General features: G+C 37.0%; 1 protein-coding gene and 1 pseudogene across 5 annotated transcripts in view; one reads left to right on the forward strand and one right to left on the reverse strand.

The window, feature by feature from the left end:
• The window catches only part of ZNF512 (zinc finger protein 512), a 31,885-nt gene that overhangs the window by 13,509 nt on the left and 3,102 nt on the right, over positions 1–15,274 (forward strand). For 4 of the 5 annotated variants that reach the window (XM_014563479.2, XM_014563480.2, XM_032497257.1 and 1 more), the window contains 10 exons: positions 255–350; positions 650–733; positions 1,396–1,520; positions 2,056–2,142; positions 2,558–2,656; positions 3,262–3,429; positions 6,396–6,590; positions 11,190–11,291; positions 12,214–12,276; positions 13,438–13,536. In XM_014563479.2, the coding sequence (XP_014418965.1) occupies positions 255–350; positions 650–733; positions 1,396–1,520; positions 2,056–2,142; positions 2,558–2,656; positions 3,262–3,429; positions 6,396–6,590; positions 11,190–11,291; positions 12,214–12,276; positions 13,438–13,536 (1,118 nt within the window). The remainder of the gene's footprint in view (positions 1–254; positions 351–649; positions 734–1,395; positions 1,521–2,055; positions 2,143–2,557; positions 2,657–3,261; positions 3,430–6,395; positions 6,591–11,189; positions 11,292–12,213; positions 12,277–13,437; positions 13,537–15,274) is intronic. The other variant, XM_014563481.2, reaches the window with a different exon arrangement.
• Positions 5,596–6,080, reverse strand: LOC102517487 (annotated as a pseudogene).

Raw genomic sequence — 15,274 nt, forward strand, 5'->3', positions numbered from 1 at the left:
GAAGGACCTTATTATTCATAGGGAACAACTGATCACTTGGGATGGAGAACAGCTCAAAAGGAAAAGGCAAGATTGAGTCAATTAATGAGAAGTTATACTAACTTCCCTGAAACTGTTACCAACACTTCTGTAAGGCCTTGCTCGCTGATCATCTTTCCCTCTGATGGTCTTGTGATCGATGAGTTGAAGGCAGGCCCAGATGTTCACTTATAAACTGTACTAAGTTTTTGTTTTGTTTTTCTGTGTTATTTCAGGGTCAGGTGGAGTTTCAACCAAAGGAAAAAGGAAACCCAGGCAGGAAGAAGATGAGGACTATCGCGAATTTCCTCAGAAGAAGCATAAGCTTTATGGTAAGGGAGTAACTTTGCTAACTCTTTTTCCCTGGGTGCCTTGGCTTTATTTGAAGGTAAAAGGGAGAGGGATCTTAGGTTTTACCCCTTGAAGCACTTTGAGCCCTTTGAATTTTCTGGCAAGGAAAATAGCCTCCATCCTGCCTTACATTACCCTTTTCTTCTGTTATGACTTACATGAGTCAGTTGGTTGAGGGAGTGGGGCATAGGGCATTGAGAAGAGGAGGGAAGAGGTTTTGGTACTAGAGACAGGTTAGCAAAGGTGATGTGTTGGGCTTCAAGTTTCTGTCTTGCATCAGGGAGGAAGCAACGGCCTAAAACTCAGCCTAATCCCAAAGCCCAGGCTCGTCGTATTCGGAAGGAACCACCAGCTTATGCAGCAGGTATGCTTTCTTTTGGAAGCTTTGTGAGATCTGGTTCTCTCGTTGTGTCTTTTTTGTTGTCATTGTTGGTAAAGGAATGATGTACCAAAGCATTTCTTTAAGGAGGCACTTATGAGGGCATGGGTTTGGAAGACAGTCAGACCCTTGTTTAAGTTTTGGCTCTTTGTTAATTTTCTGACCTGCTTCTTAACTTCTGCAGGTTTCAGTTTCCATGTCTCTAAATAGGGATAATTAAGGCAGTCAGAATTGTTGTGAAAGTTAAATAGGATAAAAACATTTAACAAAGTCTCAGGCACATAGGAAACACTTAGCAAACTGGCTGTTACACGTCTCAGTATCCTACTCTTATATGCTGCTATGAAAAATTTTACACATTGTCAGTTATACCTCAAAAAAACTGTGAAAAAAATTATTGCTTATTCTTTTAAGCCACTGGGCTTTGGCGTGGTTCTCGGATGGTCTTTGTCATGGGGAATTGAGTAGGAGTTTCAGAAATTCTTCACTGGCTTAAAAAGATTATTTGTAAAAGTTGTACACAGCTATAGTCTCTCCCACAGGAAAGAGAAAAACCATTTTATGATACTTTTCCTAAATTCTGGGGTTGTGCTTTTTGTTTCTGGAGGATACTACAGATTATAAGTGTTCCTTTCTTTCCTTTATAGGCAGTTTAGAGGAGCAGTGGTACTTAGAAATTGTGGATAAAGGCAGTGTTTCCTGTCCTACCTGCCAGGCAGTGGGGAGGAAGACCATAGAGGGCTTAAAGAAACACATGGAAAACTGCAAACAGGTTAGATATTTTGTGGCATTTCATAACTGTTGTGACTTTTTATTTTTAAATATCTGGCACTGTGTTGGATATGTTGGTTACTGTGGAGAAGAGGCAGCCTTGTGTCATAGAGAAAACGTAGGCTTTGGAGTCTGACAGTCTTGGGTTTGAATCTTCATTCAGCCACTTAGTTGTGTCAGTTTTGTATGTGTGGACCTCAGTTTCCTCATTTATAAAATAGAGATAAAATAATTACTACTTGTGTAGTCCATCAGAGGATAAAAAAGAAATAATATATGCTAAGTGCCTACCCCTTTGCTTGGCAAATATTGACACTCAGTAAATGGTAGTAATTCTTATTACTTTAAAAATGAGTAGCTTTTACTTCTTTGCCCTTGAGGACATGACAGTGAGTTTCTGGGATTTTGAGATCCATTGACTATTACAGAGATTGGGAAATAAAGAAGATACAGATGAGAACATTTGAATAGGACTTTGTGACATTCTGTTTCTCTGTTGAACAGCCTGGCACTGAGCAGTATTTTTCCCTTGGCAGGAAATGTTTACTTGTCATCATTGTGGGAAACAACTTCGTTCACTGGCAGGGATGAAGTATCACGTCATGGCAAATCATAATAGCTTGGTAAGAGTGTCTTCTGTCCTATATGAGCCCATGTGGTATTTGGATGTCTTTACTTGGATGAGTGTAGATAACTCAGTGGAGATGGCTAAGGCTCTGGGACTTCATAGGGCTGTAAGTAAGAAGAGCCTTTTGATAGAAGAATTACATACGATGAAATCTTTGTGGTAGATACAAAGGGTATTTATGTGTTTAGGTTAGCCCAAAGGTTCATATCCTGGGAGGTAGAGGCTTTGAACTTTTACTTCCATTACATTCACTTCAGTGTGTAGGAAAAGATGGAGAAAGCCAGGAGTTAGATAACTCAGACTTCACTAGCTTTGGTGCTAGTCCAGTCCTTTGTCTCCTGTGATAGAATTTTTTTCTGTATCTGTCTTTTCCATGAATCATATGCTTGTTTGCTTCTCTTGCTTTCTAGCCCATTTTGAAGGCTGGAGATGAAATAGATGAGCCAAGTGAGAGGGAACGTCTCCGAACAGTTCTCAAGAGGCTGGGAAAGCTCAGGTGCATGCGTGAGGTAAGAGCCCAACGACAGCAGCTCCTTCTGCCTGGAGTCTCAGCTCAATGTCTTTCTGTAGTTCTTTGCCATGTCTCCTCCCTCTCCCTTATAGATCTGGTTTTGTGTCATCAGCCAGCATGAGAGTGGCTCCTGTTTTTCAGTGTCTCCTCCCTCATTAATAGTTCTTTATTTTCTTTCTCATCTCCAAAAATTAGTTTTTCTCCTCTTTCCCCTTGTTTGAAGGAGTTTCTTTATCATCCTTTCTTTAGTGTGATGAAGAGATTGTAGTAACCTTGTATAAGGAACTTTGATATTGCTGGTATTTGATATTGGGGTGGAGTTGGATCATAGACCAAGGAGGAAGCTCTGATGCAGAGGAGGTGCACAGTTCTAGTTTATTGAATGCTGACTAAATTGATTGAATATCATGCTTGGTGGTAGATAGGGGAGCAGTCAGGCCAGGGACAAGTAAGGGTTGTGCCAGTAGGAAATGCTAGAGATGGTCTAGTGATATTAGAGAGTCTGTTTGTATGATGTGGTTGAGTGCTTTGTGGCTGTTTAGAAATTTAGAGATCATATCAAAATATGTAAGATTATAGTATAGGCCTCTCTCCTGTGTTCAGAGTTGCTCTAGTAGCTTCACCAGCATCATGGGATATCTGTACCATGTCAGAAAATGTGGCAAAGGGGCTGCAGAGCTGGAGAAGATGACCCTGAAATGTCACCACTGTGGAAAGCCGTATAGATCGAAGGCTGGACTTGCGTATCATCTGAGGTCAGAGCATGGGCCTGTGAGTACTGATTACTTTCCAGACCCTGTTTCGAGATCTGTTCTGTGGTGACTGCTCACCCCTACATCTTTCCTACATCCTTGGTTCCTCATTTGTGTCCCCTTTTAATTTGAATGCTTGTGCTCTCTCTTCCTTGTTCTTTGTGCTCTTTCTTTCTGCCTTTTGATCGTTCTTAGATTAGAGAAATCAAATTTCATTGTATAATCTGGGCAGAAGTAAACTCAATATTATATGTTTAAAACTTAAGGCATTCTCCTTTAGCTAGAAATTTTGTAGGAAGCTGTCCAGCTGGTTCCTCTGTTCCAATTTTTTTGTTTGGACTTTGTCTTTTCTTGATTACATTTCTAAGCTGTAGGGAAAAAAAAAACCCTCATTTTTTTTTAGCACTAAGTTTCAGTGTATAATTTACATATGGTAATTAATATTCATCCTTTTAAGGGTACAGTTGTAAGAGTTTCGACAAGTACATACAGTCATGTAATTACCACCGTAATCAAAGTATAGAAGAATTTGATCATCCCTCCAAATTCCTTTGTGTCTCTTTATAGTCAGTTCTTCCCACCCGCATCCCCTGGCAACCACTGATACTATCCCTATAGTTTTACCTTTTTCGGAATGTCATATAAATTGAACCGTATAGCATAGCCTTTTGAGTCTAGCTTCTTTCACTTAGCATAATGCATTTAAGGTTCATCTATGTGTTGCATGTATCATTAGTTTATTCCCTTTTGTTTCTGTCTAGGATTCCATTGTATGATTGTTTCACAACTTGTTTATCCATTCACTAGTTGAAAAGCACTTGGGGTTGTTTCTGGTTTTAGGCAATTATGAATAATCTACTATAAACACTTACATAAAGGTTTTTCATGTGAAAATAAGTTTTAATTTCTCTTGGGTAAATACTTAGGAATGAGATTGCTAAGTCATATGATAAATGTATGTTTAACTTTATAAAAAACTGCCATAGTATTTTCCAAAGCAGCTGTGTCCTTTTGCATTCTTACCAGCAAAGTATGAGAATTCTAGTTGCTTTGCATCTTTATCAGCACTTGCTATTATCAGTTTCATTTTTTAAAATCCATTCTAGTAGGTATGTAGTGGTATTTTACTGCAGTCTAAATTTGCATTTCCCTAATGACTAATGATGACTAATGATGTTGACCATCTTTTCATGTGCTTCTTGGGAATGTCAGTCTTTAGAGAAGTTTCTTCCTTGGTGAAGTGTCTGTTGAAATCCTTTATTCATTTTATTGTTGGAGTTTTTGTTGTCTTACTATTAACTTTTGAATATATTTTGAGTTTTTTATATATTCTCAACACAAATCTTTTATCAGATACATGTTTTGCAAATATTTTCTCTCTGTAGCTTGTCTTTTCATTTTTTTTTTTTTTAGTATTTTTTAAAGGGCAGAATTCTTAATTTTCATAAAATTCAATTTATCTTTTTCTTTCTTTTATGGATAATGCTTTTGTTGTTGTATCTAAGATATCTTTGCCCAACCCAATGTATAATTTTCTTTTACTGCATTAAAAAAATCACCATAAAGTTAGTATCCTTAATGCAGTTGTATTATTTCACAGTTTATTAGGCCAGAAGTCCAGGTTACATCCAGCACACTCAGCTGGTTCCCCTGCATAGAGCGTCACTAGAATGGAATCAAAGTTTCAGTAGAGCTGTTCCTTTCTGGAGGCCCAAGGGGAGGATCTGTTTCTAGGCTTATTAAGATTGTTCAGGAATTCAGTTCCATGCAGTTATAGGACCTCATTTCCTTGTTTGCTACAGGTTGGGAGTTGTGCTCAGCTTCTAAAGGCCACCTGTATTCCTTGGCCTATGGTCCCATACATCTTCATATCAGCAGCAGTATTGAGTCTCTCTCATGCTTGGAATCTCCCCTGCCTCTTTTTCTGTCATATCTCTCTTACTTAAAGTCAACTGATTATGGATATTAATTAGGTTTACAAGAATACCATGTTTGGCTGATGACTGTAGCCTAGCAAAGTTGACACAGCAAAAAACCATCATATCCAGGGTCACAAAAATGTTCTCTCTTGGTTTCTTCTAGAATTTTTATACTTTAATGGTTTACATTTAGGGCTATGATCTATTTGGGGTTTGGGGTTTTTAAAAATTTTTTAATTTACCATCCAGGTCTTTTATTTTCTTGATGCCTATCATGCCATGAATTCATAGGGAATGAGTTCCAACAATTCAGGCTTCTTTCCATTGGTTCTCACAAAGTGTGCTTCTCTGGGTGGAGCAGGCTGGCACTTCATTTGAACCCAAGTACCTTTCTTTTTGGCTTTCTTCTTTGATCATTTTCCTTCGCTTGTTTTGGGAAGCTATCTTAGCTCTTGGAGTGTTTAATATGCTCAGTATGCACATTAATTCTCTTGGCAAGACTCTTGCCCTTAACTTGTTTGCTTACAACAATGCCAACAGCATGCTGGGTAACATTGTAGACTTCCAGTTTTGCCCTGGTAACATTTGTGGGGCATTCCTTTTTGAACAGTACCCATTCCCTTGATACCTACAATATCTACCTTTCTTGTAGATTTCCATATATGTGGCCAAAGGAACAACACCCTGTTTTCTAAAAGGCATAAGAGAACATATAACGAAGTCTCCTCTCTCCTTTTGTGTTGGTCATTTTGGCAAATTACTGGAAGATGGCGGTTCCTAGAATTCATTTTGAATTAATTTTTGCACATGGGTCAAAGTTTATTTCTTTGGATGTGGATATAGCTTGACTTTCAACCACTTTAACTTATTACAACACAACAGATTTTATCCTAAGAAACTGTTTTACCAGTGAAATATTCATTAAAATGGTGGAGCTTTATTCTAGTGGTTAGCAAGATAGTAAATAGCTCTTTTGATATTTAGAGCAGGAATAATAGCCTTTAATCACTGACTCTGATGGAAGCCATTTCTCAGGCTTGTGTTTTACTATGTCTCATTCTTGTAGATCTCCTTCTTTCCAGAGTCAGGACAGCCAGAGTGCTTAAAGGAGATGAGCCTGGAGCCAAAGAGTGGGGGCAGAGTTCAGAGGCGTTCTGCCAAAATAGCTGTATACCACCTGCAGGAACTGGCCTCTGCTGAACTGGCCAAGGAATGGCCTAAGAGAAAGGTGCTTCAAGATCTGGTACCTGATGATCGGAAGGTGAGGTAAAAACTGTAAATTTTGAATGATTATGTCTGATACTTCGCTTACTTACAGAAAAGTAAATGCACTTGAGTGAGTACATAATAAACAATGTTTTGCTGTTTTATCTTCAGAGATAGAGTACATCTGTTCCAGCCTCAGTGTTTGGATTCATGTAGGTCCTAGAGTGACAGTCTTTTTCAGAAGTTCCTTAAGGAGACCTGTTAATGTTAGACTACTTCCAGGGGGAACCTGAATTCCCAGATTACTTTTTTGTTTAGTCTTTGCCCAGTGTTTCAACTTTGTTAGTTCATATGTAGTAGTTTAAGATTTAGTTTAGGTAAGTGGTATCAATTTGTTTTAGTAGCAGTAGAACTCCTCTCCCCACCTACTTTTTTTTTTATAAATAAAAGATTATGCAAAACACTATATATAAAATAAATAAAAATGGAGTTGCCCTGAATAACTGGGGGTAGTGAATGCAAAGCCTTGTCTACTTAGCCTTCTCCTTGATACTTTTATCATTTCCCTCCAAGGCCCCTAGTGTATTCTGAGGGGTGCAGAACTCAGAATCAGAATATTCTACCCAACAAGGCTATCTTTCAGATTTGAAGGAGAGACAAAGTGTTCTACAGACAAGCAAAAGCTAAGTGTTCAGCACCACTAAACCAGCTTTACAAGAAATGTTAAGGGAATTTCTTTAACCAGAAAAGAAAAGACCACAACTAAATATGAACATTGTGAAAGAAAAAAAAACCTCTTTGGTAAAGGCAAATATACAATAAGGTAGGAAATTAACCACTTTTAAAGCTAGTAGGAAGGTTAAAAGGCAAAACTAGTAAAATCATCTATGTGTACAATACAGTTAAGGGATATGCAAAACAAAAAGATATAAAAATATGATGTCAAAAACATCATACTGGGGAGGGGAGTAAAAAACGCAGGATTGTTAGAATGCCTTCAAACTTAAGAGCTCATCAATTTAAAAAATATATATTGGTTGCTATATGTAAACCTCATGGTAACCACAAACCAAAAATCTGCAATAGATACACATACAAAAAAAGAGAAAGAAATCCAAACCTAACCTAAAGAGTATTAGCAGATCACAAGGGAAGAGAACAAAAGAAGAAAAGGGAACAACAAACAAAAAATGACAAACAACCAGAAAATAATTAACTAAATGGCAATAAGTACATACCTATCAATAATTACTTTAGATATAAATGAACTAAATAATCCAATCAAGAGACACAGTGTGGCTGAATGGATATATAAATAAGACCTGTATATATGCTGTATAAAAGAGACTCACTTCAGATCTGACTGAAAATGAGGTGATGGAAAAAGATGTACCATGCAAGTGGAAACAAAAAGAAAGCTGGGGTAGCAACACTTGCATGAGACAAAATAGAACTTAAAACAAAGGCTGTAACAGACAAAGGAGGATGTTACATAATGATCAAGGGATCAATCCTACAAGAAGGTATAACAATTGTAAATATGTGTGCACTCAACATGGGCGCTCCTGAATACATAAGCAAATATTAAACATAAAGGGAGAAATTGACAGTAACACAATAGTAGTATGGGACTTTAACACCTCATTTACATCAATGGACAGATCATCCAGACAAAAAAATGAATAAGGAACCATTGGCCTTAAATAACACATTAGACCAGATAGGTTTAATAGACATTCCATGCAAAAACAACAGAATACACTTTCTTTTCAAGTACATGTGGAATGTTCTCCAGGATAGATCACATGCTAGGCCACAAAACAAGTCTTAATAAATGTAAGAAGATAGAAGTCATATCAAGCATCTTTTCCAACCAAAGAGTATGACACTAGAAATCAGCTACAAAAAAAGAAAACTGCAAAAAGCACAAACACATGGAGGCTAAACAGTATGCTACTAAACAACCAAAGGGTCACTAAAGACATCTGAGGAAATAAAAAAATATCTGGAGAAAAATAAAAATGGGAATACAACAATCCAAAAATCTATGGGAAGCTGCAAAAGCAGTTCTAAGAGGGAAGTTTTTAGTGATACAAGCCCACCTCAGGAAACACAAAAAATCTCATATAAACAACCTAACCTTATACCTAAAGGAACTAGAAAAAGAACAAGTGAAACCCAAAGTTAGAAAAAGGAAAGAAATAGTAAAGATCAGAGCAGAAATAATTGAAATAGACACTAAAAAAAAGGGAAAGAAAAGATCAATGAAACTAAGAGCTAGTTCTATGAAAAGTTAAAAAAATTTTGATAAACCTTTAGCCACACTCATCAAGAAAAAAAGACAGAGGGGCCAAACAGATAAAATCAGAAATGAAAAAGAAGTTACTGCTGACAACACCAGAAGTACAAAGGATCATAAGAGATTACTACAGACAATTATATGCCAATAAAAAGGACACCCTAGAAGAAATGGAAACATCCAATCTCCCAAGACTGAATCAGGAAGAAATAGAAAATATGAACAGACCAATTACTAGTAATGAAATTGAATCAGTAATTTAAAAACTCTACAAACAAAAGTGCAGGACCAGATGACTTCACAGGTGAATTCTACAGCACATTTAAAGAAGAGTTAACACTGAATGTTCTCAGACTATTCCAAAAAATTTAAGAAGGAACACTTCTGGACTCATTCTATGAAGACAGAATCACCCCGATATCAAAAATCTGACACACTACAAAAAAAAGAAAATTACAGGTCAGTAGCACTGATGAACATAAATGCAAAAGGCCTCAATAAAATATTAGCAAATCAAATTAAACTATACATTAGAAGGATCATATACCATGATCAAGTGGGACTTATCCCAGGGATATAAGGCTGGTTCAATATCTGTAAATCAATCAATATGATATACCACATTCAAAAATTGAAGAAAGAAAAGCATTTGATTGTCCCAATAGATGCAGAAAAAGCTTCTGACAAAGTGCAATCCTTTTATGATAAAAATTCTCAACAAGGAGGTTACCAAGGGAACATACCTCAGTGTAATAAAGACCATCTATTACAAGCTCACTGGTAACATCTTCAGTGATGAGAAGCTAAAGGCTTTTCTTCTAAGACCAGGAACAAGATAAGGATGCTCACTCTTGCCACTTTTATTCAACACAGTAATGGAATTCCTAGCCACAGCAGTCAGACAAGAAAATGAAATCAGTGGTGTCCAAATTGGAAAGGAAAAAGTAAAACTGTCACTGTTTGCAGGTGACATAGTACTATATATAGAAAATCCAAAGGATGCCACACACACACAAACCAGAAACCAATTAGAACTGATAAATGAATTCAGTAAAGTTGCAGGATACAAAATTAATATACAGAAATCTGTTGCGTTTCTATATACCAAAAACAAACTATCAAAAAAAAAATCCCGTTTACAGTGACATCAAAAAGAATAGAATACCTAGGAGTAAATATCAAAAAGGAGGTCAAAGAGCTATACTTAGAAAACTCTTAAGACATTGATGAAAGAAATTGAAGATGACAGAAGCAAATGGAAAGATACACCATGCTCATGGATTGGAAGAATTAATATTGTTAAAATGACCAGAAGAGAGGAAATGCTTAAAAATAAAGCCAGCTTTGTACTCTGATTTACCAGAGGTTCTTTAGTTTACCTTTCTTACTCCCCTCATTACCTCAGTGGGCTTTGGTTCTGTTTTTCTGTCTCAGAGAATCTGCTTCTTTACAGATACTTCCATTTTTCAAGCAGGAGAGTTCTTTACTCACTGGAAATACAATTCTGTGTTACCAATGGTGGGCTTTGTAAGAAGTGTCTCTCTAGGTGTTAATAACTGTTTTCTGGGAACTAGTTAGAGTTGTAAAAAATAAAGACTGGTGTCAAAACATGTGAAAAGAAGTGCTAGGAATAATTCTATTTTGCAGTAGAAGCAAAGATTAAGTTTCTATTCCCTGAGTTTTCTCACATTCTTGTTTTAGGTTGAACCTTAATTTTTTGTGTGGAAGTATTTTTAAAATATTAAGAATTAACATGATGTCATTGAAGAAAAATGATAAATGCAGAAAAGCAGGAAAAATATTAAAATCACTCAAAATTTTAGCATCCAGAGAATACTACTGTTAACATTTTGATTTATAGCCTTTGACTCATATACATATATTTCTATTGAATATGTTACTTTGTATGTATATATGTACCTTGAGTATAAAGCATACTTAGAATATATATGTTATATATATAGAGAGAGCATATTTGTATCCCTCTCTCTTTTTTTGTTTTGTTTTATTTTGTTTTCCTTTCTCTCTCTTTTGTGACAAATATTTTAACTGTATAATGCTCTGTCACTAGTTTTTTTTTTTTCAACTTTAGATGAAGTGTTATATCTGAAAGTCTCCTGTCCTCTGTTAAAGATGTTTAAGATGTTTGTCTTAAATTGTTTCAAGATAAAACAATAGGAAGTTATGCTTGTGCATTTCAGGAACTTTAAAGAATCTTACATACTATAATTTTTTTATATATGAAAATGTACTTCTGCAATTCGAGAATTACATAACCTGAAGGTAATTCTGTTACTTTGGGGATATTTTGGTTGAAAGTTGAATTCCTCCAATAAAATGTTTCTTGTCTTACAGTTAAAATATACTCGCCCTGGGTTACCTACCTTCAGCCAGGAAGTACTACACAAATGGAAGTCAGATATCAAGAAGTATCATCGCATTCAGTGTCCTAACCAGGTGGTTCTTTCTCATTCATTTATTCAATAAATGTTTATTAAGCATCTGCTATAGTTTTAGTTATTCATTCCTTTGTGACAAAGCACCTAAACCTCAGAGGCTTAAAACATCAGTTACTTTATTTGTTAACAGTTTTGCCAGGGCTCAGAGGGCAGTTCTCCTGCAGTACATGGCATCAACTGGGATCATTCATGGGTTGCATTCAGTTGGAAGTTCTGATGGGGCCTGAATGTCGGGTGGCTTCTAAGCGGCCATTTCCCTGCTTCAGCTGGGAGATTGGCTTTCCACCTGGTGTCTCTTGCATGGTAGTTTGATTACCAGCAGGGTACATGGTGACTGAATTCTCAGACAGAGTATTGCAAGAACATCCAAGTGAAAGCTGCAGATCTGTTAGGCCTAGCTTCAGAATTAGTTCAGCATCAATGCCACAGCCTTCTGTTGGTCAGAGGAATCACAGGAGTAACTCAGTTTCAAAGGGAGGATAGATAGGCTCCACTTCTTGATGGGAAGAGTGGCAGAGAATTTCCAGCCATATTTAATCTATTACAGCTGTTATGTGCATTACTTTGGGAGGAGTAGATATACAAGAAATAAGAGACACAATTGCACTAAAGTTAAGCTGATTTTTGGAAAAATCTGACCATACAATTTTGTGTGTTTTTCTAAGTATCAGAAAAAATACCAGGGAAGAGAATGTTTTAAGCTTTTCTAAACAACTTATTCACCTCCTTTTCTTTTACTTTTCCTTGTTTTCTTCTTGCTCTTCAGCTTGCATGTGAATTCTTTTTCTTTGTGGTTTGTGGTGCAGTTTATTGGGCTTCTTCCTCCCAAAGGTAGAGTGGATTAGTGTAAATGGCCATATTGCTAAGAAAAGGATGCTGTTTGGTATAATCTTCACATGATTTCTTCTTCTCTTTTTCAGGGTTGTGAGGCTGTCTACAGTAGTGTATCTGGCCTTAAAGCTCACCTGGGCTCTTGTACATTGGTTTGTAATGTTCTGAACTCTTTATCTTACTGTGACCTCTAAAATAATCTGACATGGAAGAGAATTCAGATTTGGTGAACAGCTAGTTGTCCTGTTTGCTGTTATCTTTAAAGGCTGGTTTAGTTTTTGTTTGTTTGTTTGTTTTTGTCCCAGAGATTCTTGGTCCTTTACTGGGTGGAGTGCCAGGGTATAGTCAAGATGCAGAACAGGCCAACATAGCCATAAATCATAGCAATGAAAAAATTTGGACGAAAACATACAGTTCTGAGTCCTACCAGGGATTTAACTTCTTCCACCTGAGCCTCTACCACACTGGGCCTGCCCTGTCTTATTGGGCCTTCAACTTCCTAGAGTCACCTTACATGTGCTTATCTGGATTGGTGAAGATTCTCAAATCCATCTGAACTATACTGGCTTCTGGGGATGGGAGGTGTCCCTGGGTGTCAGGCTGACAGCCATTCACCTCACTGAATCTTTTCCATGTTGACCAAGGTGCCTACAACCCACCAGCTGTGGGGATTGCTGCCACTTTCCATTCCCATTCAGAAGTATCTCCACACAATATGAGCACCATGGAAACTAGAAGCTTCAGGAGGGGAGAGAGGTCTTAGTTCATGGCAACAAGGGACTTGTAGGCATCCAAACCAGACCTGTCCAGAAATGCTTAGGAGTTTGTCATTTCAATCTTAGTTTCTGAGTCCTTCAGCTAGGTCTTGTGGAGGTTAGTCTTCTAATTCTGGATTCCCAGGGCACTCTTTGCAGTAGTGGGTTGATTGTAGTGGGTAGAATTGCACATTGGTCTCATTGAACTTCAGGAGTTTGGTCATTTGGTGGGAGGAACCAAGAACCTGGAAGTGAAGCCATAAGGGAAGATAGAAAAATGTGATGTGTTACATAATAAAAGTAGAGGAACTTCAGGTTGTGTTGGGATTAGGAGGGAGTGGTGAGTATTTGGTGTAGAATTGCATTAAGATTAGATGTATAACAGTGATAATACGCCCAAGCAGGTTTTCCTAAATATATTGTCATTTTGGATTTTATTCCTTCTTCATTTTGCTAAAGTAGTATCCTCTCTTTTCATCTCTAACAGCCCCTACCCATGGCCCGGGTTTGTGTTGCTGAATTTACTAACCATTCTCTTTCTTTCTCTCTTAAAAATAGGGAACCTTTGTGGCTGGAAAATACAAATGTCTTCTGTGTCAAAAAGAATTTGTGTCAGAGAGTGGTGTCAAGTATCACATCAACTCTGTCCATGCTGAGGTGAGGTTTCTGTTTTCCCCCAGTGTTTTTGTAAATATGTGGACCCCGTGAATATGCCATAAGAGAAGTGGATTTGTGCCTGTTTTTGTGGGCTAGGACTGTCAAGGAAACCAGGGTGTCTACTGGAGACATTGGGGTTAAAATACTACCTAAAATTTGACATTTAATTGTATTTTTCTGTGAAAGCATTTGAAATCACTGTGAGTGTGAGAATCGCTGACTCTTCTGATTGTCTTAAATCCAATTAAATGATGCGTGTGGCAACTAGACTGCATTGACACCTTTGGAATGTTTATATAATGTTTACTTCTGCTTTCTAGTATTCCAACGTCTTTGAGCAACCTGTTTGTAATATTATTGAAATACCGCATAGAAAGAATGTAAACAACGTTCTTGAAAAAATTAAGGCAGTTTGAATACTAACTGTACTACTAAGTAATAGTAATACATCAATGTTAATATTCCCAAATGTGATAATTGTAGTTATGCAAGGGAATGCCCTTGTTCTTAGGCAGATACATGATGATGTAGTTAGGGATGAAGTATCATGTCTGCAACTAACTTAGAAATGGTAGAGAGGAAGGAAGGGAGGGAAGAGAGAAATTAACAATGGTCAATCTAGGTGTTCATTGAACTATTGTAACTTTTCTTGAAAGTTGCAAATTTTAAAAATTAGAAAATCAGAAATTCTGTTGAAAATGCTGTTAAGTTCAGAAGGTCAAGAGTTTTCTCTTGGGGAAAGTTTTTAGGATTCCAGGTGAACAGAGAAATTGTTTACTATATAGTGAAATACCCTTACTGTGGAAGCTTAAGGAATAGAGGGTGCATTCTCTTGAATATCTTACTGCAGAAAATCTTATTGCCTTGTGAGGGAAAATAGCACTGTTCTCTGCCCTCAGATATAATAGTTCTTAGCAATGTGGGCTTTTGTTAGTGTCATCCAGTGTTGTTCCTGTTGCTTCACTGGTTGAAGCTTTAGTAATCCCTTTCCATATCTGAGATTTCTTCGGGTAGGCAGTCTTATTTTTTTTACGATAAAAGTGTACCTTTTTAAGGCGCGTAGGGAGTAGCTCAGTGGAAGAGTATATGCTTAGCATGCGTGAGGTCCAGGGTTCAATCCCCAGTACCTCCACTGAAAAATAAATAAACCTAATTACCTCCCCCTGCCATAAAGGTGTACTTTTTTATGCTCCAGAAAGTATTTGAAAGATAATTATCTCCTGACAAAATCTGGCCTTTGTATATTCATTTGTTTCTCTAGTTTCCGTCTCCAGCAAATTTTACTTAGTTTGGGACTTGCTCCCCAAGCATTTGTTTAGTAATTTATGCCTGTATTTATGGACTCTATGTGGTGGTGTAAACATCTTTACCTGTTCCTCCCTTTCTGCCTCATTTTCTTACACTGCATTTTTTAAACAGAAATGTTGAAACACGTGAAACTAAACAGAATAGTGTAATGAACAGCTTTCACAGTCCTCAGTGCATGGCCCATCTTGTTTTATTTATAACCCTACCCACTTTTCTTGTCCCTTAAAAGCTTATTTTAAAGCAAATTCCATATCCTGTGTCAGCTCTCAGTACTTCTTTCAACCTGTGTGTCTAAAAATATAGGACTTTTAAAAATATTTAACCGCAATAAACATCACACTGAAAAAATTAACAGTGGTTCCTTAATCCATCATATATCCACTCATTATTTACATATCCCTGATTTATCTCATTTTTTTTTTTCAGATTT

The sequence above is a fragment of the Camelus ferus genome, chromosome 15, assembly GCF_009834535.1.
Source record: "Camelus ferus isolate YT-003-E chromosome 15, BCGSAC_Cfer_1.0, whole genome shotgun sequence".
Lineage (NCBI taxonomy): Eukaryota > Metazoa > Chordata > Mammalia > Artiodactyla > Camelidae > Camelus > Camelus ferus.